Source organism: Urocitellus parryii, chromosome 7, assembly GCF_045843805.1.
Source record: "Urocitellus parryii isolate mUroPar1 chromosome 7, mUroPar1.hap1, whole genome shotgun sequence".
NCBI classification, from domain to species: Eukaryota; Metazoa; Chordata; class Mammalia; order Rodentia; family Sciuridae; genus Urocitellus; species Urocitellus parryii.
The window spans coordinates 129,878,657-129,901,524 of NC_135537.1; the positions used below are offsets into that span (position 1 = coordinate 129,878,657).

Consider the following 22,868-nt stretch of genomic DNA (forward strand, 5'->3'; position numbering starts at 1 on the left):
TCGTTGGGGGGCAGCTGCCACCCCACCAGCCCCGCCCCCGGGATTAGTTCCGCCCCGAGCAACTGCCATCGCCCGCCACTCAGAGATGACAGACAATACTTCAGTTGTATAAACTGACTTTAATTTGAAAGCGTAGAATGGTGACCCAGTCCCCTGGGTGAAGTGTCAGGAGATGGGTGGAGCCTGAGCGGGGTTTGTGTGGGTGAGGGGGGAACCTACCCCCCTTGCGACAAGCCAGAAGTAAAAGAGCCTGAGAAAAAGTGACCCGTCTTTGAGCACTAGCCCCTTGCTTAGGGTCTCAATCTATCCCGCCCAGGTCTGTGGCGCTTGGGTATATAGTTCACTAATGGGTTCCCAGTCCTTTCCAGGCCTTGTTGTCCGTTTTTCAGAAAAATCTAGTCAGGCCCTTTGGGTACTTAAAACCCAGCTGAGGTTATAAGCTGTAAAGTAAAGCAAGTCTATTCACTTAGAAGCTCTGGGGGTGCATAAGGTCTCCAGCTTAAGAGGCCCTCACCCTCCTTGGCCTGACCTGTAGGGGAGAGGGGTGGGACTTATTGCTGAATTGGAGTATCCTCATGGGGAGGGGCATCAAGGCTGTGTCCCATTTGTCCTTTTAATTCTAGACCTACCTATTGCCCTAAAAACCTCAGCTTTAAAGGGGACCTGGAAGGAATTCCTGCTGAGGTAGCTAAGTGTTCATGTCCCCCCAACCCAGACACAGATTCAATTATGCCATGGTTTTTGTTTCCTTTCCCCTCCCACTTTCTGGGTCAGGGATACTTTCAAAATTCTTCTGCCCTTTCCCAGACTTTTCCCTGGCAGGACCCCAGCTGGGTTGCAGAGGCTGGATGGGGAACTGCATGTAAAAATAAGGTTAGCATTCTACATGGAAGAATAAAGTTTTTTAGAAAATTATCCAGGAAAATAAGTGGTTCTTTATTCAATCAGAACTAATTAGTTCTTTATGAATCATAGCTGGGTCCTTTTCAGAGCTCATTCTTAATAGGTATCACTAGAAGTGAGAAAGTAGGTCTAGAATTCAAGACTCTAGAGCTAATATGGCTATATAGGCCCCCAGTTCTATCCTGGAAAGAGGTCTGAAAGTCATGGCATATGTTCTAGAGCTATAATTCAGGAGGAATTATGGCTCCATAAAGGTCTAGAACACTGTGCTCTAGAACTGAATATCTCTGGGATAAAAAGGTTAAACCTGTGGTGATCTGAGAGTGGTCCCAGTTCAGGCCAAGGTCAACATCTTGACAGGGCTTAAATCCAGTCTCTCTACTTGAAGGCTAAGGGTCCAACTGGGTTAAGGATGGAAGCTTGATGGATCCAGAACAGAACCTGGCAGCATGCCTAAGTTCTAGCACAGAGCCCTAGTACAGAAATGGCCCTGGCTGGGGTGTTTGGTATTTCAGAACCTGACCAGACAAGGCAGAAGGTAGAATAGGGAAAGAAGAAAAATGATCCTGAGCTTCAGTGGACCTATGGCTCAGTGGCAATGAAAGGGGGTACAAGGATCCAGGAAGTGGCTAAGCCAGGGAGTGGTTTATGCCCTGGCTCTGTCAGTTTTGGAACTCCTAATGCCATCTTGAGAAAAGGCTTTGGGGGAAGAGTATGAGTATGGAAATAAGTGATCAGCCAGACTATAATCAGATATCTGCCCCCCACCCCCGACTCAAGGATCTAAAAGTCTCAACAGCCCTGGAAGTCCCAGCCAGCCCCTAGGTTCCCTCAGTGTAGAGTACCTGGTGGGACCTGGCTGCTCAGGGCATGTGTGTGGCAGCAGGGGTGAGAGCAGGGCAGGGAGCAGGGCTGGGAGACAGGCTGTGGTGGTGGCTGGCTCACTGGGAATTCAGGGAGCCTCCAGTCCAGAGATTATATTTCAGGGGGCAGGGGGACTAGAAGGGGAAGTCTCAGGGACACTGTGGAGAGAAGGCTCCCGGTACATGGCCACTGTGGAGGGGAGAGAGAGAGAGGAGCAGGGAAGGAGAGTTAGGCATAGAGAGACCAGGGCAAAACCAGAGCTCTGAGAGGGCTCCCTTCCCCCTACACTTGCCCAAAGAACCCCAACCCAAAGGAGGAAAGCCCCCCAAATCCAAAAGGCCAAAGCCTTCCCAGCATGACCTGTCATAACACATCCTCTTTTTTTTTTTTTTTTTCTTGTGATACTTGGGATTGAGCCAGGGACTCTACCACTGAGTTACATCCCAACCATTTTTATAAAATTACCAAGGCTGGCCTCAAACTTGCAGTCTTCCTGCCTCAGCCTCCCCAGTCTGGGATTACAAGCATGCACCACCACACCCTGCTAACTGTATTCTCTTAATATTCATAACCTTAGCTGTGTATCACTAAATGTTCACGTCAAGGTCAATACCCTCCCACATGGCCCACCTTTTCTTGAGTCCATACCCACCCTCCAGGAGCTTGGGCACAAAGTGGGCAGCTGCCTTGGTCTTCTTGACTCGATTTCCCTTCATGACCCGGCCCTCCTTATCCAGGCCTAGGTACCAGGCTCGGCCAGAACGGCGCTGACGGTAGAGAGCAGAAGCATACAGGACATAATAATTCTCAAAGACACACTCCTTAAAGCGACACTCGGCAGTGAAATGTGGCTGAGGAGACAAAGACCCAGAAAGGCATACACAGAGAGACAAAAAGACACATCACTGGCAGAAGGAAGCCCTTGGGATGAACAAACCAGGATATAATCTATACATTTTTGGGAGAAGAGGAGGGCAACCACTGAACTGAGAGCAAAGGGAAGATAAGAAAGCGCTTAGGAGGCCCCTGAAGGCTATAAACTAGACTTGTGGGGGCCCTGGAATAAGATCCCTACTCTCTACTCCCAACTTTCACCATCACCTATCCTGAATGATTCTGGGGAAGTGAATAATAATCAAGTCTGGAGGAGACATGGTGAAAAGTGAGGACCCTAAAAGGCTGAAAGCATTGGACACCCAAACAGCCTGGGGTAGGGCTGTGTAAGGAGCAGGGATTGCACACATCCTAGAAAACCTTTGTGGTAAACAGTGACCACATGCCATAAGCCAAAGCTGGAGGTGGGGGAGTCCTGGGTGTGAAATGTCTATAGCTACAGAGGGTTGTATGCTGAGGGTGTCCCCAGTACCCCAGGCCACTCAGCCTTATCATCTCACCGAGCTGTAGAGCAGCCCCTCAGCGTTCATGGCCATGTAATGACCCAGCTTTGCACTCTGGATGGTGACAACACGGAGCCCCACAGGAATTAGGTTGAAGTGGGCTGGAGGAAAAGAGAGGAAGCATCAGTACCTAGGCACTTCACCCTTATCTGAGCTCCCTCCATCCAGGCTCCACTGCTTCCCTTTGGAATCTGGGAGACAGACAGAAAACAATAGAACCTGAAGAGGGAATAGGATTGTCATCTTATATCCCCTTATTCCCCCTTCCCACCCAGCAACTGGCTTCCCCTTCTCACTGAAGGAGCTGGTGTCCTCTGGGGTGCCATGGATGCTTCCGTCAGGATTCGCCTGGAGGTAGAAACCCTGGCGGCAGAACAGTTTGGTGACGATGCCTTTGAGTTGAGGTTCTAGAGAGAGAGACATTCATCTTTGAAAATGACATCTCTGTTCCCAGAAACATTCCTTCACTTGGCGGGATCACAGGAAAGAAAGGAGAATGGAGGAAAGGAAGCGGGTCCCAGGGAGGCAGATCTTTTACCTTCCAAGCAAGCTCTCTCCCACCCCTTGACTCCTGGGGAAGCTGGGGTTTGGGTCCCTTCTGTTTCTTCTAGCCACCAGCTTTCAGTTTAATTATTGAAATTTATTTAAATGGCTTAATTCCTACTCTATAGCTCATCCAGAAGGGGGGAGGGGAGAGATGGAGAGAAGGAAAGATACATCAAGAAGCAGCGGGCATGGCAAGACTAGCAGGGCTACTGAAAGGGCAGAGTGTTTGTGAATGGGGGGGGTGGGGAAGCGGCAAGGTGACCACAAGGAAGGGGCTCCCCCTCAGGAGCGGGGGTGGGATTGGGCCTGACGCTGACTCAGCACCTGCTGCTGCGGCTGCCGTTTGCTTGGCGCGGGCATTGCCTTGGCCCAGCGCCGGCCTGTCTGACACTGACCCATCTGTGTGTCTGTCTGTCTGTCAGTCTGCTGGCTCGCGGAGGCCTAGTTCTCCCTGAGGCTCAGCCTCTTCCCTTCACCCAGGTAACCCACCTGGGATTGGGGGACGTCCGGTACCATATCAAGGATATGGGGGAGGGGGCCATGGAGAAGGAGAGGCAGGCTGAGTCACGTGGAGGCCGGTTCCCACTCAGAGGGTGGGCTGCGGACTGTACCACTATGGACTGCGGGCGGCGGGGGAGGAGGACGCGAGGGGCTACCCCTAGGGGAAATGGGAACCGGCTGGAGCCGGGCCAGAGGGACTCCCTGACCGTCATACCTGGACAAGGACCACAAGCTAACATACAGCTCTCCTCCCGGGTCGCTTGCTCTCTGTCAACTTCCCTGTCCCCCCTGTATGTGGTACGACCCCCAAGTCTTAGTGCCTTTTTTCTAGCAGTGAACTGTGTTTGAGTTCTTCCAGGCTCAGGGTCCCCTGAGCCTGCGGACCGTATTTTGGAGTCATGCAGAGGGAAATGGGGGAGGGTTGCCCCTACTGACTTCTTGTAGTTCAGGTCAAGTGAGGAGGTCCCACTAAGGGGCTGACTGGTGAGGTAGCTACAAGGACACCGGGGGAGAGCTGGGGAGATTGGTTTTGAGCCAAGCAAGCTGGACCCGGAGGAAGCGAGCCTAGGCGTGGAGCGGGAGAATCAGGGTGGGGGCGGGGCGGCCAGAGCTGCAGAAACCCTCTGGGTGACCCAGGCGTCCGGAACCCCCGGGCCCCAAAGCTCTCAATTGAAAGAATCGCGAGAAACGGCACGTAGGCGGAGGACTGTGGGGGTGGGGACTCCCGGGGTGAGTAGGAGCCGCCAGGCTTGCGGCCCCAGACTTAGCCCCTCAAGTCTTTCCCTTTCCCTTGCCCTCGAAAGCAAGGAGACTTAACGTTATGGACAAAAGGCGAGGGAAACTGAGGCACAGTCTAGCAGACTTTGTCGTCCGGTCCCGCCCCTTCCCACTTTGGGGGACCACCCTCAACCAGGCTCCATTCTTCAGAGTCCCTGGCCTCAACCTCTCAGGAGGAGAGAACTCGAGGGGAGACCCCGCCCCAGCCGCACTCACCAAGGCCGCGGTCGGGCCGAGTCGGCCGTCCCCCGCACAGTCGCACCTTGGACAGCAGGATGAGGAGCTGCTTCTGGCAAAGGGACTTGGTGCCGCGGGGACACACGCGCCGCTGCGCCGACACCGGCCGGCTGCCCCCGGGCTCGCGGACCTCCCGCTTCTGCCGGATCAGGCTACTGGCCAGCGCCGCCATGGCGCCCCAGAAGAAGACACCCCCAAAACAGCAGGCGCTAGGAGCGCCCTGGGCTCCTTCAGAGGAGCCCTCTCACCAGGACATGCTCTTGACGCTCAGTTCCCAACTCACCGCCCCACCCACAGGACCTGAGGATAAACCCCAGAGCCACCAGCTCCCACCCTTGGGCCCTGTGCTAGCTCCACGCGATTCAGCAGCCTATGCACTCCCCACTTGACCTCACCCTCAAATTTTGTCCCCTACTGAAAACTCTCCCTTCCCTCCTCTACAGTGTCTTTGTTTCCACTTCCCCTGTCCCAAACCAAGACCCTCCAAATTTCTAAGATATGGTCTCAATATCCCCAAGCCCTTTTCCACCCCCTTTCCACCCCCCAGCCAGATCCACTCTTGTAATCTAAAGGGTGTGGGTCCTTAGTTTTGGAGAAATTAGCTCACCCTACCCCTGCAGGGCCACTGTCAATGTCAGGAAGGAACCCAACCTTGGTGCTTTTTCCTTTGCTACCCTCTAAATGAAAAAGATCCCCCACTTTTCACTGAAATCCCCCCAAATATCTCAGAATATCCAGGCTGTCCAGGTTTATTGAGATTCCCAGACCCTCTAGCTGAACACCTTTTCCCACTATCCCTATTTCTAGTAGCACAGTGTTCCAGCTGCAGAGACCCTTTCCTCACCTTGTCACCCTCCACTCCTTTTGAAGTCACCTCCAAATCCACCCTTCCTAGTGAATACACCAGGTGATTGTCAGAGGGACCCTGTCACCTGGAAATAAGGAGCACCTTGCCCCTTAAATTTCCTTAGGGACAGCTGGTGCTGCTTGGATCCCACGCCCTCCAATCTAATCAGCCCCCCGAAAGAGGTGTGCACCCACGTTGTCAACCAGTCCGCAAATGTGAACAGGCCCCTTATAAATCAGCGCACCAGAGCTTCCTGCCACAGGGCTTCCTCGTCCTCCCCGGCACTGCCTATAGCACCCCCTTTCCTTTCCCCGACGCCCCTCAACCTGTCCTGTCCTGTTGATCCGGGCGACTGGTAGCGGCTGGCTCCGGCTCTTGGCTCCTCCCTCCCTCTCCCCGGCAAGAGGAGCTTCCCCCACGCCCTGCTAGGCGTCCCGGACCCCAGGGAAGGAGTGAAGGTGTCTCTGCAGAGCGCCCCGGTCCGGAGAAGTCAGAGCACTGGGCCTGGCAACTGGACTAGGCAAAGCGGTGGCGGCAGCGGCAGCAGCAGCGGCTGTGGGAAGCTGAGGCGGCGGCAGCTACAGCAGCTCCCCCTCCTCCGAGAGCCGGCCCGGGGGCGGGGCAGGGGGCGGAGACGCTAGGAACGAGGGAGGGGGGTGAAGCTGGGGTTCCTTGGAGAGGGGAGTGTTTCAGAGGTAGGCGGAGTCGAAGCCAGGCCGCACGTCTTGGGGTTCAGAGAAGGAGCGATAGGAATTCTGAGCCGAACACTGATGTGGGAGAGAGGTTGGGTTTCAGATAGAATAGCAGTCGGAAGAATGGAGCAGGACCTACTGCCTGGGATGGAAGTGAGGACAGAACTGGATGACGAAAGTGGGGGAAGAAATTGAAAGATGGGGGAGGGCAGTGAGATCTAGCCCAGGGTGAAATCCAGCCTCTTTAATACTTATGTTTTTGTGTGACAAATTGATCATTCCCTGTTTTCCATACCTCTCTCCTTTCTGCATTTTGTCAGCAACTACAGTCTTCCTATTTCTATTGACTCCTAAGAGAAAAGGCCAAAATAATTGGGGAGAAATGGTTGCAAGAGGTTGCATCTGGGCAGGAAGCATGCTGGTCAGATTTGGTGAAGGGGGATGATCTGGCCAGAGTTGGGGCGGAGCGCAATGGGGAGGAATCGCCTAGGAGGTCTTCTAGAACAGAAACTGGGCCCAGGCACAATCTGTCTTCATGTAAGGGACGAACAGTTCTCCACGTCTCATCACCAACGGAAACACTTTCTACACGGATAGGAGTAGCGTCTTTAATGGGTTCCGCCCCCAATGCCCGCCAAGCCGCCCCCCTTGCGGGCAACCTTGGCCTCCTCCACTGCCTCACGCAAGGCCCGGGCAGGGTCCCCGCGGAGCTGGGCCAATGCCCTGAGTAGGGCTGCTGTGCCCTCTCCCGCACAGAGCTTTGGACCGCTGAGAAAATAGTGAGGCAGCGTCCCGGCCTCGAGCACGCGGCCCAGCTCATCCAGCAGTCCTAGGCAGCAGGCGCCCGCATTTTCCGGCCGCGCCAGGTAGAGTGCCGGCAGCCGCTCGCACGCCCAGTACAGCAACGTCCGAAGGAGGTAGGGCACCGCGGCCCGGGTCCCGGCCACCAGCGGGCGCAGCAACGCTTGGGCCGCCGCGTGCGCCTGCAGCAGCGGCGCGGGTATGCGCGCCTTGAGCGCCAGCTCCTGGCGGGCGAAGCAGAGGTGCCAGTCAGAGGCGCCGGGCGGCCGGTTGCCACCTCCGGGGACCAGGTAGAAGGAGGCCGACTCCAAGGCCAGCGGACCCGCCCACGAGTGGCTCCGAGCCCCCTCTGGCCAGCCTGTCACGGACACTACAGGAATCAAGTCGAAAAGCAGAAGGCGGCGCGGGGGTCCCGGCGTTGCCAAGAGGACCGTGGTGAAACCCGCGTGGCGAGCTGCGTGCAGTAGGCGCGGAGCCCCCGGGACTGGGATCAAGGACTCGGCGACAGCAGCGAGTGTAGAAAAGAACCAGGCAGCCACCTGGGCGGGACACAATGTGGGCCACGCCTCCGGAGTCTCTGCGGGCTCTGGGACTGGGCATTCGACGGTAGCCCCGGTGACGTCACTTCTTAGTACTTTCAAAGGTGCGGGAGAACCAAGATCGGTGACGTCATGATGATAAGACACTGGCTCTGAAACGTCACTAGGTGATTTTTCCATAAACACTTGCAGCTGAGGCTCAGTAACGTAAGAGTGCAGCTGGTCCACACGGCTTTGCTGGTCATTGGGACTTCCTTCACTTTTGCTTTGGTTAATCAAATCACATCTACCTGGGACTGGAGGCCCTAGGCAATTCTGCCATGCCTCCCGGACCATATTTCCGCACACCAGCTCTGGGAGACGGAGCCTTGCGGAACAGGATTCCAGATCCAGTTGCAGTTCTGGCCCAGTGACGTCCAGAGAAAACACTGGCACTAAGAGTGTGAAGCCAGCGTCATAGTGAGGTCCCCGGTTGTAGGGACCTAGCGGTGCATGCCCCAGATCTAGGGAGCCCTCGCGAATCCCACCACGAAGCAGCAAGAGCTCTGCCTGGGGAGGAAAGCGGGGGTCCTGGCGGTAAACTAGACCTAAGGGAAGAGAATGGATGGTGAGGGCGTCGTCCGAAGGGGAGGGGAATGGCAAGGTGGAGGGTTGTGGATTCTCACAGGCGAGGATTACTTACCAAGCAATGAAAAGACGAAGTCCTTAGCCCGGAGGAGGTCGGCTCCCGGCTTGGGCCCGTTATTCCAGCTCTCCTGAACACCGAGCTCCTGAATCAGCTGGGTCAGTTCCTGCAGCTGCGCCCCGGAACAGAAGTCAATGTCCGTGAGCGGCCGGGCTGGGGCTGGGGGCGGCGGGCCCCACCAGGGCGCATTTCCCCAGACCGCTGAAGCCATGCTACTCTATCGTTTGGGGATAAGGAAAACACAGGAGATGGCCTAGACAGGCCTTTCCTTTGCTGCCAAAAATCGCTTCAGTTTTTTCCCTTCTTCGGATGCCTAGCAAGTGCCCCAGACACAGTCCACAAACGGGTCTGCAGACGATCGATTCTAAGTTTAGTCTTCAAAACAAATACCTCTTGTGTCCTTGCTCCTTTCTCTGCAGGTCCCCGTCCTCGCGAACGGGTTCACCTGTCTCAGCAGGTGAAAAGTAGCTACTGGGCTCCTCCTACAGCATGCAGTAACTGGGTTTCAAACCCCCTTCTCTACCTCCCTTACCTCTTTTTCGAAAGAGGATTATTGGTTTGTAGCTTACCCCCTAGGGGTAGCTGTAAAGCTGGGGAAGAAACAGGACAGAATGATTCAACAGGTAGCTTCTTCCGGATGCCCACGCCCCTAAATTTCGACCACGCCCTTTCTGTAGACTGTAGGGGTGGCTCGGGCTTTGTCCCGCCTCTCGTGAGAGTTCAATCACTGGTTTCACCAGGTTGAAATCTCGCGCTACCCTGGGAGTTGTAGTTTGTTTTCCGCGCTACCAGGGCGTTGGAGCCATGCCCCTACATCTTTTCCCGTTCCGCTGAAGTAGTGCCTTATGGAAGTTGTAGTTTTTTTTAAAAAAAATTAATTTTATTTTGGTACCAGGCATTGAATCCAGGGACACTTAATCACTGAGCCACAACCCCAGACCCCGGGGTTTTTTATTTTTTTATTTTAAGACAGGGCCTTACTAAGTTGCTTAGGGCCTCTCTAAGCTGTTGAGGCTGGCTTTGAACTTGTGATTCTCCTGCCTCAGCTTCCCGAATCATTGGAATTACTTACACACCCAATCTGGAAATTGTGGTTTCTATGGAGTTATATTATGGTGCCTACTGGATCCCACACAAACATTCCTTGGATATGGAGTAGAAAGGTAATTGGATGGATCTGAATAGCAGAAATGAATAGACACACTTTAGGGCCTGGGGAGAAATAGGGATCCTTGCATACCAGCAGCTCTGGTCACTTCCAGGAAATCATGACTTCCTCATTTTGGTGTTGGAAAGACTGCAGCTTAGAAAGATTGCACATGACTTGTCCAAGATCAGAGCCGAGTCAGGCAGGAATGGGTCCCCCTGGATGGAGAGGCATCTTCTTGAAATTAGTGGTAGAAATGTTAAAGCAGGAATGGATATCTGATTCAGGGAAAGACATACATAAAAATGATGCCCACCTCAGATATATAAGAGTCATGGTAGGAAAAACTTTGGAATTTCACAGTTGTGTGCACATATAAAGGTTATTAGGATTGAAAATGAGGTCCAGAGGAAACTCATAGCTAGAATGGAGCAGGGCAGTGGAAAATAATCAAAGTCAGGAAATTGCTTTTCAGTAACCTATGCTACTAAGGACCAGACTAAGGGACCAGAACACAATTTAAGCACAAAATGGGAGTAGGAGCCAGGATAATGAGACACAAAGATAGGAAACCAGGAATAATATCTCAGATCAGACCAATTTATTGCCAAGCAAGTTATTTAGTTTTGGTACTAGGGATTGAATCCAGGGGTGCTTTACCTCTTAGTCACCACACCCCCCCTCCTTTTTTTGGGGGGGGCAGGGACAAAGTCTCACTAAGTTGCTTAGGGCCTTGCTAATTGCTGGTCTCAAATTTGCAGTCTTCCTGCCTCAGCCTCCCTAATCACTAGGATTACAGGCATGTGCCACCACACCCGGCCAGGCCAGGACTTTTTACATTTCTTCTGCCCACAGTCTGTCTCCAGGGTGGAAGAGGCCTAAGTCCAATAGCATAAGCAGGGGCACATTGATAATGTGGAGGCATGTAAAGGAGGAGACTCCTGAAACCAGAGGTCAATTTAGGAAGCCTAGACCTCAGGAGTCACTGAGAAGGAGAGTCCAACAGGAGAATCAAGAACACTCAAACACAGCCCAGACCTGGGGACATAAATTTCCATGCATCCAACTGTGACCCAAGAAGCCAGCAGGGGTTTTACATAGTCTGGGGTAAACAGGCATTGGCATCCTTACATCTTACCTGCTCAAGAACAAAGTTCTCTGGGCACTATGAGCTTTGAAAATGTTGGGGATGGACCAGGTGCATGCCTGTAATCCCAGTGACAGGAAGCTGAGGCAGGAAGATTGTGATTTCAAAGCCAGCTTCAGCAACTTAGCGAGGCCTTAAGCAACTCAGTGAGAACTTATCTCTAATAAAATATAAAGAAGGGCTGGGGATGTGACTCAGTGGTTAAGCACCCCTGGGTGCAATGCCTGGTACCAAATAATGATGATGATATGATGATGCTGGGGATGGGTGACAAAGGGAAGGGAAATCCTTTTAACTCTAAAGCATTGCTCTCTACAGGATTTTCTAATGGAAATGTCCTTGATTTATATTGTCCAATACAGTAGCCACTAGCTATAGTTGGCTATTGAGCACTTAAAGTGTAGATTATGAGACAGAGGAATCAAATTTTTTGCTGAATGTTAATTCAGTAGTAAGTGCTTGTCTAGCACATATAAAGCTCTGAGTTCAATCCCTAGCCCTGCAAAAAAATTAATAAAAGATATGCTTCTGTGAACACAATAGATAATACAGAAGTTATAATGAGGGGCTGAGATTGTGGCTCAGCGGTAGAGTGCTCACCTAGCATGTGCGAGGCCCTGGGTTCGATCCTCAGCACCACATAAAAATAAAAATGATATTGTGTCCAATTACAAATAAAAAATTTTTTAAAAAGTTATGAATATATAGTTATGATCTAATCTTCACTTCCACCCTAGATAATTCTAAAGTGTATACCCCCTTTGAGAATTTTTTCCTATGTATTTTTGAACAAAAATGAGATAGAAAAAATTTGTTTTTGACATTTTAATAGCCATATTTGGCTAGTGGTTACTGTAATGCAAATGTAGCTCTAGGGTCTGAAGAATAACGTGGCTACATAGATATAGAGGAGGAGCAAGGACATCTCAGTTCCAGTACCCATTTGTCTCTGGGTGGTCAACCTTAGGGCTGGAGCTAGGGCTAGGGTAGATGCTGTCAAACAACCACAGAACACTTTGACTCTTTATTCCTGATGCACTTTTGTTCCCTGTATGTCTGAGGTCCTCATCACATTCTGATATCTCCACTCTCTGATGGTCTCCCCTAAGTTGTTGGGTGCCTCTTGGCAGGGGCGCCTGGGAGACAGAGCTTCACACTTGTCCCTGCCCACTGATAACTGTCTTTGGCGGGCATCAAACACCACATGCCCTGCCCGGAAGCCTGGTCCAGGATAGTGAGGTCTGTTGTTGATTTTGGGAGGCATTGACATCTGGCGATAGCTCTGAAAAGCTGAAGAAACTGTACCCACAGGGCGGTATACCCAGCCTTGGCTGTCTGTTCGCCAGGAGGATGGCTTTAGCTCAACTAGTACAGGTACTTCTGAGAAGGTATGCAGGTTAGTGGGGATCTTGGAAGGGCAGTTTTGATTGATTGGGGTGGAAGTACATGATATATGCTGTTCTGCATTCTCCTTCTGAGGAGCCATCTCATGTATTGATTTCTTCAGGGATGGTATTAGCTTTGGGGACTGAAGTGGGCCTAGGACTTGGGCAGAGTCAGTACATAGAGTAGCGCTTGGGTTCTTTGGGAGGCCAGGATTTGGGATATTGCCTGAATCCTTGTGGAGACCAGATTCCTGGGTAAGTCCTGGATTCTTGAGGAGGCCAACGTCTTGTGCAAGTGTTGGGTTCTTATGTAGGCCAGGATCTCGATTAATTCTTGGGAACTTGTGGAGGTTAGGATTTTGGCTTTGTTCTAGATTCCTATAAACTCCAGCATCTTGGATAAGGATAAATCTTTTTTCAGCTTCAGTGGATTGGGTAAGGCCTGGACTCTTACGGCAGTTGGAATCTTGGGGAAGGCCTGGAACCCTGCGGAGTCCAAAGTCTTGGATAAGGCCTAGATTCTTGTAGTCTCCTGAATCTTGGGTCGGGCCCTTATTGAGGCCAGATGTTTGGACAGAGCCTGGGCACTTCTTGGGACCAAATGCCTGGGTAAGTCCTGAGCTCTTGTTAAGTTCAGGGTCTTGGACAAAGTAGGGACTCTTCTGTGGTCTAGAACCTTGGCCTAGGCTCCTGTTGACCCCTGAATCTTGGACATTGCCTGAACTCTTATAACCTCTAGAATCTTGAGAAGGGCCTGGCCTCTTTTGGAGGTCAGTTGTTTGGGAGACATCTTGATTTTTGCAGACAACAGTGTCTTGGTTGGGTTCAACATTCTTAGAGACACCAGAGCCTTGTATAAAGCCCAAATTCTGAAGGTTAGAATTTTGGGTACATGGTATGTTCTTGTGGAAGCTGGAGGATTGAGTGTAACTTGGGCTTCTAAAGACACCCCTATCTTGAGTAATACCTGGGCTCCTTTGGAGTCCAGAATCTTGGGCAATGCCTGGATTCTTTTGCAGGCCAGAGTCTTGAGAAGGGTTTGAATTCTTGCAGAGACAAGGGTTTTGAGTATGGTTTGGGAACTTGTGGAGGCCTGGATTTGGGACAAGGCCTGGGTTTCTGGGAACTCTGGAGTCTTTTGAAAGGTATGGAGTCCTCTGGAGGCCAGGATCTTGGGTTCGGCTTGGATTCTCATGAAGTTCAGGAGACTGGGTTTGGATCAAGTATTGAGAAGTGGTAGAGAACTGGGGAGGAATGGGGAAGTGGGAAGCAGAGAGAGACTGAGGAGACTTAGAGGTTGGGAGAAGGGTGGGTGCTTGTATTAAGGTGGAGGGCTTCTGATGGTTGATGGGTCGAGAAAGGACAAAGGTTTTGGGAGGAACAAGCGGCAGAGAAAGAGTGCATGGTGGAGGAATGGTAGTCAGAGAGCTCTGAGCACTAGTTGGAGAATGAAGGCATTGTTTAGAAGGGGCAACATCCTGGGTATAGACCAAGATCTTGGGGTAAATTGGTGCCTGGAAATCTGTGTTTTTCTTCTCAGAACTGCAAGGATGGAAGCTGCAGTAAGGGAAGGTCTTGGACTGGCTGAGTTTCTTGTCTTTGCCATCATCTGATATCTTCCATTCCATGTTCCCCAACTCCAGGTAGCCCAGTATAGATCCTGGAGAAGGCTGGGCACTGTCTTCACCATGTTGCTTTGATATATGCTCAGATGTTTCAGAACTTGCTAAGCCCTGCCTCTCTTGGGGCCTGGAGAGGGTACCAAAATTCTTCTTGGAATATCCAGAGTTCTGAGGGTTGCACTTATGGAAAACATTCTGCTTTACCCTGCGGGCATCATAGACCACATGGCCAGTGGAGAGGCTAGGGCCAAAGGCAGGCAGAGTAGAAGGACTAGGAGTTAGGTTGGGGGTAGGGGTGATGATAGGGACAGGAGCACGGGCTGGAGGGGCCATGACTGATGCTGGGGCAGGGGTTAGAACAGGCATCCCAGTATGGGCAGAGGATTGAATTTCATGAGAATGGACTGGAGTATGTGCTGGGGTTTGGACTGATGTGCGCTCAGGTACTTGGGCCTGGGAGTGGGTCCAAACCTCCGCTGGGGTGTGGACTGGGTTGTGACCCTGGGAATAGGCTGAGGCATATGCAGACACCTGGGCTGGGATGTGGAGTGGGATGTGGGCTGAGGTGTGTTCAGGGATAAGAGCCTTACAGTGAGTGTACTGAGAGGTGTGGGCTGGGGCCTGGACTTGGGAAGGAGCTGGGACCTGGGCTGGGGGAGGGGCTGGGACCTGGGCTGGGACCTGGGCTGGGGAAGGGGTTGGGACCTGGGCTGGGGAAGGGGCTGGGACCTGGGCTGAGGAAGGGGGTAGGACCTGGGTTGGGGGAGGGGCTGGGACCTGGGCTGAGGGTGGTGCTGAGGTGTGGACCTGGATTGGGGCGTGGGCTAAGATGTGGACTTGGTTTTGGGCCAGGGCCCTGGATGCGGTATGGACTGGAGTAGGAGGTGGTGTACGGGGTGGGGTTTGGGCTAAGACATGGGATGGGGTAGGGATCTGGGTAGGGATTGGAATAGGAGCTGGAGCATGGGAGAGGGTAGGAGCTGCAGCATGAGATGGGGTAGCGGCTGCAGCATGGGCTTGGCTGGGAGCTGGAGTAGAAGCTGGGATCAAGGCTGGAGCATGAGCTGGTGGAGTATAGGTTGAAGTATGCTCAAGATCCTGGGCCTGGGCATGGGTATACTCTGGGTTGTGGGTCAGGGAAGGGATGGGGATGTGCTCGGGGGTATGGGCTAAGGAGTGGGTCCCGGCCTGGGCTGGGGTATGGTCTGGCCCATAGTCTAGGGCCTTAGTCTTGCCCTCTTGGGGTAAACAGATTGATACCATGTCTAACTTGCTCATCTTCAGGAAAGGGGAGGAAATCTCTGGCTTGGGAAACATGGAGGCCTGGGTTTTCAAGGCTGTGCCTTGAGAGGCCTCCCCAGCTCCCATCATCCCCTCCTTCCTCAATCCCCATTGAGCCTCCGTGGGAAGCCCAGCATGTCCACATTGAGGTGGCATCCAGCAGCACCCAGAAACCTTTTCATCATTTGTATCTGGTATCCAGGAGTCACGATGGTTAGAATGACCGAACAGGAAGCTGGGGCGACGATGAAAGTGGGAAGAGATTCTTGAGTACAGATTCTTGGGATCTGTGGTGCAGCGCATATACACGGGCCTGCTGCCTAGACCACCATGTTGCTTGTCTACAGAGAGGAGAGATGGAACAAGGCCTGGGTGTCAGAAGGGCTGAGAAAAGGGACAGGGAGATAAGAAAAAATGTGACAAACCTACATTGCTGGAGCTCATGCTGGGACTCACTTACCTTTGGGAAAAAAATGATGGAAAAGAATCCGCAAGGAGCCCTTCAGATGTTTCCAGAGCTGAGGGAAGCAGGAGAGGAGAGATTCCAGCAGTAGGGTAAGCTCTGAAGTCCTTGTCTGACTACATCCTAGCAGCCCCCACCCCCCACTACTTCATTCCCTTCAAGATCCCAGTGTCCCAACCCTGCTGCCCGGACCCTGCCCTGACCAGAATCACCACATTGATCCCCACGTTGAGCAAGATGAAGCTGCCCAGAATCAGAAGAATTGAATCTCCTAAGTCCTGACACTTCCTGGGGTTGGTGCCAGAGCACATCTGGGCTCCATAGTAGACTCGCTCACCCATGGCCTGGGGTCCCAGGACTACCTGGGCCCCCTGGCCCCCACATACTAAGAGACAAACTCCTTTGAGGGGGAGGGGAGAAGGCCTGAGTCATAAAGGGGTAGATGGTTGGAACACAATGAGAGAGGCAGAGAAAAAGGAGAGCTCAGGGTGGAGTTTCCTGGTAACCAGGTCCCAGTAACCTGAGCCTGGAGGCTAGTGTACTTCCACTCTTTCTCAATTATTGCCTCACTGAACTTCGTTCATTCAGCTCCCACAAACACTCCTCCTTCCATCTTTCCATTATTCCTGCAGTTTCAGTAGAAAATCCAGAATCCTTTACCCCTTGACCACTCCTGAGACTGGGAAAACCTTGGCCTCAGAGCCCTAACTGGAATCAAGAGCCTTGGCCTTCATCTTGCCCTACATTGGGCCACTGACCTTGATCTGCCTAGACGTGGAATCCCAGATCTGGAATCTCTCTCTCTCTCTCTCTCTTACCTGTACAGAAGATTGAACCCAGGGCTTCGCATATGCTAGGCGAGTGCTTCATCACTGAGCCATATCCCCAGCCCTTTTTGCATTTAATTTAGAACCAGAATCTCACTTAAGTTGCCTAGGCTGACCCCAAATTTGTGATCCTCCTATCTCAGTCTTTTGGGTAGCTGGGATTACTAGTATGCACCACCATGTCTGTCTGACCTGAGTTTCTTGAGCAGGGCTGAGCCTCTGAACCCCTTTTGTGGAATGGAGAACAGAGAAACGGGGTGAGTGCTCAGAGACTCATGGTTTGATGTCTGCAGCTGGGAGACCTTAATATATGGTATAAGACCAGGACAATATTTTTTTTTTGTAGTCATAGATGGACAGCATGCCTTTATTTTATTTGCTTATTTTTGTTGTATGTGGTGCTAAGGATCAAACACAGTGCCTCACGCATGCTAGGCAAACGTTCCCAGCCTCAACCCCAAGGACAGTCTTGTTGGCAAGAACACGGCCTCATACCAAGAAGGGAACACTGACTTCTCATTTCAGGAATCCAAGGGCATGGTCTCTGTCTGGCAGAAAGAGAGCTACTTCTAAACCACAGACCACCACAGTGTTTCCTGGACTCGGTTTCTCTTTATTCCTCTCTCCATGACCTGCCCAGCCACCCACATTCTCCTGCAGGTCAGTTAAGTTTCCCAGGCCGGCTCCTGTGTAGAGAGGGCCTTGAAGTTGAGGTGGAAGGTGGTGGCAGTGAGTTGGCCCGTACTCTGTTCTCCTGCACTTGCCGCTTTAGCTCCAGGCTGTCGTACACCTGGTAGTTGGCATTGCCACCTGGATTCCTACTGAGTGGGACAAAGGTAGCTGGGACTGGGGGAGGATCAACAGCCTGGACTTCAGGCAGGGGCTGGGAGCAATGAGGGAGCAGGGCTGAGCTAGCAGCTGGGACCCGTTGATATGAAGCCTCACCCAACATAGTGAGGGAGGTGGAAGTGGTCAGAGGATGCCGAGGAGGCATAGCCTCAGCCCAGTCAGCAGCCCTGCGTCGCACCTCATGAGAATCCCGGGGGTTATAACCCAAATGTCCTATGGATGGGTATGGGCTGCGGTTGGGCTGGCTGTGAGCATGACCAGGGAGATTCCTTCTGTGGGATGGGGGCGAGTAGTGTTCCCGATAGCCCTGGGCCTCCTGCCGGGGGTTCCGGGACACCAAGGTAGTTGGGGGTTCACAGCCCTCTACACCACGCCGCCGCTGATCCCAAGCATCATACAGTGTCTGGCCTCCTGAAGAGTAAGGGCTATGCCCCCCAGGGACCCAGGAAGGGTTAGGGGGCAGCCGGCGGGGAGGTAATGGAGATGAGGTCCATTGCTCAGGCTCCATGTTGCCCCAAATTCGGGATTGTGAACAATGGGGTGCAGAGGACTGTAGCCTCAGCTCTGACTTGGCCTCTACACGCTTGGGTAAGAGGCGCAGTTCTGGTGACAGATAGATAGAGGGTGGTGGCAAGCTGGCCAGGATCCCACCTTTGCGGCCCCATAACCCCATGTTGGAGGGCAGTCCCATCCGCTGAACCCAGCCTGGGTTCTGGGGATGTGGGAAGGACAGATCCTCCTCATCCAAGTAGGAGTCCCTGTCCTCCATATCATAAAAGGGTATCGACTGCAGCTGTGACGTCTTGCGGTTGTGAGTTTGGTTATGAAAGACTGGGCGACCATGGGAGAATTTTCTGTGGTTCCAAGGCCTCTGCTGTTGGCTGGGGCGGTAACGTTGGCGGCATTGGCGGCGTTGTTGGTACTGGCGGTGGCGTGGTTGGTACTGGTGGTGTGGTTGGTGGCGGCCCCGGTGGTTATGGAGATACCGAGAGGAGGAAGAGGAGTAGCCTGTGGGTTGGGTCATCTTCACCTGTACAGGGTCCAGGACGCAGTGGATGTGGATGTCTTGGGCCTTGGCTGGGAAACGTTTGAGGGAACATTCAAAAGGCTGGACTTCATCTGGGGGAGGCAAGAGTCCATGAGGTGGGTGCAATTGCCATAAGAGTTCAGGTTAGGAATAGTGGGGTTTGAATTTCTGGGGCCATGGTAGTGGTCTTGGGGGGGGGGAGGAGTCCTACTCTCTAGTTGCTATACTTACTTTTCTGCTTAATCCAATAGAAAATCTTGTCTAAGGCATTCTGGAACTCATGCCACATCTAGGGGTGGTGGGAGGGATGGGAGTGAAGGCCAGGCTCCCTACCTCCAACACCACCACCCCCAGCCCCAGTCAAGACCCGTCCTGCAGGTGGAGGTACAAGATGCAGCTGGCTCCCCCTCAGCCCTCTTCATCCCTGGGGATGGTCCACAACTGTCACTGACCACAGTTGCCACGTTGATGCCAATGTTGACAAGAATGATAAGTCCCACCAGCAGGAATAGGATGTCTTCAGCATCCTGGGGGCTTTCTTGGTGTTGATTACAGCACCCCAGGGTTTCACTCCAGAGCTGGTTTTCCATGGTGGGGGGGTCCTAGGGCCACTTGGGCCACCCCCCCCCACCTGGCCCCGACCCACACTGCATTCATGCCAGTACCTGGAGATATCTACCAGCTGAGAAGGGAGCCAGGTCATAATGAGGCAAGTTAGGAATGAGTCACAATGTAGAGGTGGTAGTCTTATTCACTCTGCTGGCTCTTCCCTATCCTAGGCTCCTACTTGATATTTGGTCCCCAGATGCCCCTGAGGTTAGTCTCTCCTTCTGTCTCCATGAGGCCTGCTTAACCACACACCTCATTCCTGATCTGAAAATAGGTAGCTACAGTCATAAGATAGTCTCCACAGAGGTTGAATGATGTGTAATTCCCTCAGTTTCTGGTCATTTGAGATATAATGGCAACATGTGTAGCCTGTTGGTATGCCCTACCCCATGCTACTTTGGGGCCAGCAGCTGGGGTGACTGACTGGATGAGTGACAACAAGTGTCCCCTCTGGGTTCACCCTGCTGTAACAGTTCCTCCCCATGCTGACCATTTCCCTGTCATAATCCCTGTAGCACACATCCCAACCCTTCCTGGCCAGGATTTGCAGCCCTGGACATTAGTGGTCCCTGAGCCCTTTGGCTTCTTCACTTCAGAGTCAGATGGATTTCCATCTTGCTGAGGTTGCTGCCCCCTGCCAGAGACTCCAACTATAGTTTCTCTCCTTCCAAACCAACTATCCTCTTATTGACCCATCCCCACTCTAAGTTGAAAAACAGGTTAACTCCCACCTTAAAGAAATGACCAAAACACAACATAGATGTTATTGTTGATGTGATGAATGGAGTCCTCCATGGAAACTAGGCTCAACATTGCAGTCTGAAAAAATGGTACCCTGAGGATGGCAAGTCCGTTGGTCCCACTGTCAACTATGCAGCAGAAATGGAGGAAAGGCTGATGAGCATTTCCAAAAAGGCCTCCAAACACATGGTAGATGCTTAGTATGTACCCACTGAATGGAAGCAGCCTGAAATGATCAATAATATTGGTTGAATGTAAATGAATGTAAATGTACAGAGAGATAGGGTGATCCACAGATCTACTCACATCCAGGAATCCTTCTAGCAACACTTTAGCAGAGTGTTCCCAAGCTATGTGTGTGCATGTGCCTGTGACTCTAACATTCTAGGAGTAGAGCCATGCCTTGGTTTCCTTGCTGCCCAGTGAGTGGAATATTCTGATGAGGTCACATGGTAAATTGAGGCAGGTGGGAGATTTGGGTAAGCTGACACAGTGGCAGTGGGAATCTATCTACTTGCAAGAGAAGGGGAATGGAGTGTCTGAGGCCATGAAATTGAACTTGGTGCCTATGTGACCATGATTAAGTCACTCAGTCTCTCAGAGCCTCCTGCAACGTGGAAAGGATTGTGATGTTATGGTGAAGTACCTCTTGAGAACATCTATAATATTTAATCTTCTGATCCAAGACTAATGGAGGGTACAGGAGCATCAGGTTCTTCCTGGAGAAATACGAGGGACTAGAGACCCTCCCTCTTAGTCATCCTCGCACAAGAAAATCAGGGTATAAGAAGGAACTATGTCTCCCCTGGGGCTGAGGCCTAAACCTGGCCTGGCAAGAACTGGACTTCTGAGGAGCTAGGGCCATGGAGATAAGGAGTCTCTCTAGTGAAGGGCTATCTGGGGGTCTGGGGCCAGATTTGAGAGCTTCTCTGGACACTTAAGAAAATAGGATTGGCCAGGCACAGTGGTGCAGGCCATAAACCAAGCAGCTTGGGCGGCTGAGGCAGGATTATATTATCACAAGTTTCAAGCCAGCTTCAGCAACTTAGTGAGGCCCTTAAGCAACTTAATGAGAACCTGTCTCAAAATAAAGATGTTATTGTTGACAGACAATATATGACAGAACATGTCTCACTGTTCTTATGGCTCAGAGCCTCTGGGCTGGGAGGTGGGGGGTTCACAGGGTAAACATAGGCCTCTAGCCCTAGCTCTGACCGCATCTCTATTTTGAGGGGCCTTCTCTCTACAGTGGGCTGGAAGTGGATAGTCTGGGAAAGTGGTTCCAGAATGTCCTGTGTCCAGGGATCCCAGAGTCTCTGGGTGGTTTGGAAGACTTGCCAGTTCTTGGAACCATCCCAGTGGCGAGAGCAGATTGCTGGGTACTAAAAAGGGCTGGGGATGTGGTTCACTGGTTAAGCAGCGCCCCTGGGTTCAATTCCCTGTACTAAAATAACAATAAGAACAATAATAAAAAAAAAAAGGGTAGAGGTAATTAGAAGCCTTGAAACCAAGGAGGGCCATGGAAAAGGCCAAGGACAGGGCTTGTGAGGACAAAAGGTTGATGAGGTTCTCCTGAGCTCTCTAAGGTCCTCTTACTAGGGAGATCATTCTCTTAACAACCAGGGCTTCTGGGTACCTTATAGGCTCTGCCCTCCACACCCCCCACACCACCACAAACCACCTCCTCTCTCCTTTTTATTTTTTTCCCCATCACTTCCCCGTCAGGGGACGATATACCCAGTCCTTTCCTGTCCCCTCTGCAGTGCTGGATCCAGAGGCCAAGGGATAGCAGTGGGACAAGGCCTCCACCTCTCGGGTCAGTTCTCGAAGCCGCCGCCTCACATCCCGGGCATCATACGCTACTCGGATTGAGGAGCGGCGCTGAGGGATGTCGGGGACACTTGCTGGGCCCAGGAAGGGCTGCGAGGCAGGCTGGCACTGTTCTACCTCAGCCTCTGCCCCTGCCCCACTGTTCTTATGGCTCAGAGTCTCTGGGCTGGGAGGTGGGGGGTTCACAGGGTATACATAGGCCTCTAGACCCAGCTCTGACCGCATCTCTGTTTTGAGGGGCCTTCTCTCTACAGTGGGCTGGAAGCGGATAGTCTGGGGAAGTGGTTCCAGAATGTCCTGTGTCCAGGGATCCCAGAGTTTCTGGGTGGTTTGGAAGACTTGCCAGTCCTTGGAACCATCCCAGTGGCGGGAGCAGATTGCTGGGTACTGAGGTGGGGGCTTCTCATCATCAGTGTCAGGAGCCCAAGCTACTGGGTTGTGGGCTCTGCACAATGGAGAGGCTCGCCGGCGATGTCGTCGTGTGGGTGGGGGGGTCACAGTCATTTTCACAGGGTCCATGGTGCATCGAAGATGGACTGCAGGGGAGCTCTCCTTCTTCGAGGGATGGGTCTGCTTCCCAGGTGAGGAGGAGTTAACAGCTTCTGTGAATCAGGGAGAGGGAGGCTGGTGGGGAGGCTTGCTCCTATAGTGAAGGGAGGGAGGCAAGGCCTGGGGAGAAAAGCTGCACCATGGTAGTGTCTCAGAGGGAAGAGCAGCAAGAGGCCAATTTAGGGTTGACAGACATATTTCTGTACCTTCTATGCCCCAACACCCAACCTTGTTTACCTTTTTCACAAATGATAAGGAATACCCGGTGTAAGATGATTCGGAGTCTGCTCCAGAGCTAGGTGTAGGAGGACATGGTGACCCCAGGCAGTTCCTTACCAGGTTTGCCCCCCAGGTTTGTTCCCTCCCACATGGCCCCCTCCTGACCAGGGTCACCATATTGATGATAATGTTAATGCAGATGATGAAACCCAGCAGCAACAGGATGGAGTTGCCCACGTCCTGGCAGCTGTTGGGGTTATCTGAATCCCAGCCAGGCTGTGGCCACTCAGCCATGGCCATGGCGGTCCCTAGGGCCACCAGGGCCCTTAGGCCCCCAGCCCCTGTGCCCACAGTGTCAACTGGCCCACCTGCCCTACCCAAAG

At 52.5% G+C, this 22,868-nt stretch overlaps 6 protein-coding genes across 10 annotated transcripts; all 6 read right to left on the reverse strand.

Annotated features, from left to right (window-relative positions):
* Positions 1-41: 41 nt before the first annotated feature.
* Positions 42-6,655, reverse strand: Fgf11 (fibroblast growth factor 11). 4 transcript variants are annotated; one of them, XM_026390482.1, is made up of 6 exons: positions 6,399-6,655; positions 5,205-6,346; positions 3,461-3,571; positions 3,162-3,265; positions 2,420-2,618; positions 42-1,956 (listed from the first exon to the last, which is right to left on the reverse strand). In XM_026390482.1, exons 2-6 carry the CDS (start codon positions 5,395-5,397, stop codon positions 1,886-1,888), a joined length of 678 nt encoding a protein of 225 aa, XP_026246267.1. In that variant the 5' UTR covers positions 5,398-6,346; positions 6,399-6,655; the 3' UTR covers positions 42-1,885. The 4 variants fall into 4 exon arrangements, with proteins under 4 accessions (XP_026246267.1, XP_026246269.1, XP_026246266.1 ...); XM_026390484.1 differs by having other exon boundaries at positions 2,420-2,534; positions 5,205-6,655; XM_026390481.1 differs by having other exon boundaries at positions 5,205-6,655.
* Positions 6,656-7,372: 717 nt separating this feature from the next.
* Positions 7,373-9,000, reverse strand: Tmem102 (transmembrane protein 102). Its single transcript, XM_026390477.2, has 2 exons — positions 8,787-9,000; positions 7,373-8,691 (listed from the first exon to the last, which is right to left on the reverse strand). Exons 1-2 carry the CDS (start codon positions 8,998-9,000, stop codon positions 7,373-7,375), a joined length of 1,533 nt encoding a protein of 510 aa, XP_026246262.2.
* A 3,107-nt stretch (positions 9,001-12,107) lies between these two features.
* On the reverse strand, positions 12,108-14,423 carry LOC144256140 (uncharacterized protein SPEM3-like). Its single transcript, XM_077801245.1, has 2 exons — positions 14,231-14,423; positions 12,108-12,754 (listed from the first exon to the last, which is right to left on the reverse strand). The coding sequence occupies exons 1-2, from the start codon at positions 14,421-14,423 to the stop codon at positions 12,108-12,110; spliced, it is 840 nt and encodes a 279-aa protein (XP_077657371.1).
* A 575-nt stretch (positions 14,424-14,998) lies between these two features.
* Positions 14,999-16,175, reverse strand: LOC113184059 (uncharacterized protein SPEM3). Its single transcript, XM_077801246.1, has 4 exons — positions 16,038-16,175; positions 15,832-15,889; positions 15,211-15,712; positions 14,999-15,023 (listed from the first exon to the last, which is right to left on the reverse strand). The coding sequence occupies exons 1-4, from the start codon at positions 16,173-16,175 to the stop codon at positions 14,999-15,001; spliced, it is 723 nt and encodes a 240-aa protein (XP_077657372.1).
* Positions 16,176-17,322: 1,147 nt separating this feature from the next.
* Positions 17,323-19,127, reverse strand: Spem2 (SPEM family member 2). 2 transcript variants are annotated; one of them, XM_026390461.1, is made up of 3 exons: positions 18,990-19,127; positions 18,769-18,826; positions 17,323-18,629 (listed from the first exon to the last, which is right to left on the reverse strand). In XM_026390461.1, exons 1-3 carry the CDS (start codon positions 19,125-19,127, stop codon positions 17,323-17,325), a joined length of 1,503 nt encoding a protein of 500 aa, XP_026246246.1. The 2 variants fall into 2 exon arrangements, with proteins under 2 accessions (XP_026246246.1, XP_077656574.1); XM_077800448.1 differs by having other exon boundaries at positions 17,323-18,623; positions 18,760-18,826.
* A 2,470-nt stretch (positions 19,128-21,597) lies between these two features.
* On the reverse strand, positions 21,598-22,785 carry Spem1 (spermatid maturation 1). The gene is made up of 3 exons (XM_077800449.1): positions 22,651-22,785; positions 22,504-22,561; positions 21,598-22,319 (listed from the first exon to the last, which is right to left on the reverse strand). Exons 1-3 carry the CDS (start codon positions 22,783-22,785, stop codon positions 21,598-21,600), a joined length of 915 nt encoding a protein of 304 aa, XP_077656575.1.
* Positions 22,786-22,868: the final 83 nt, after the last annotated feature.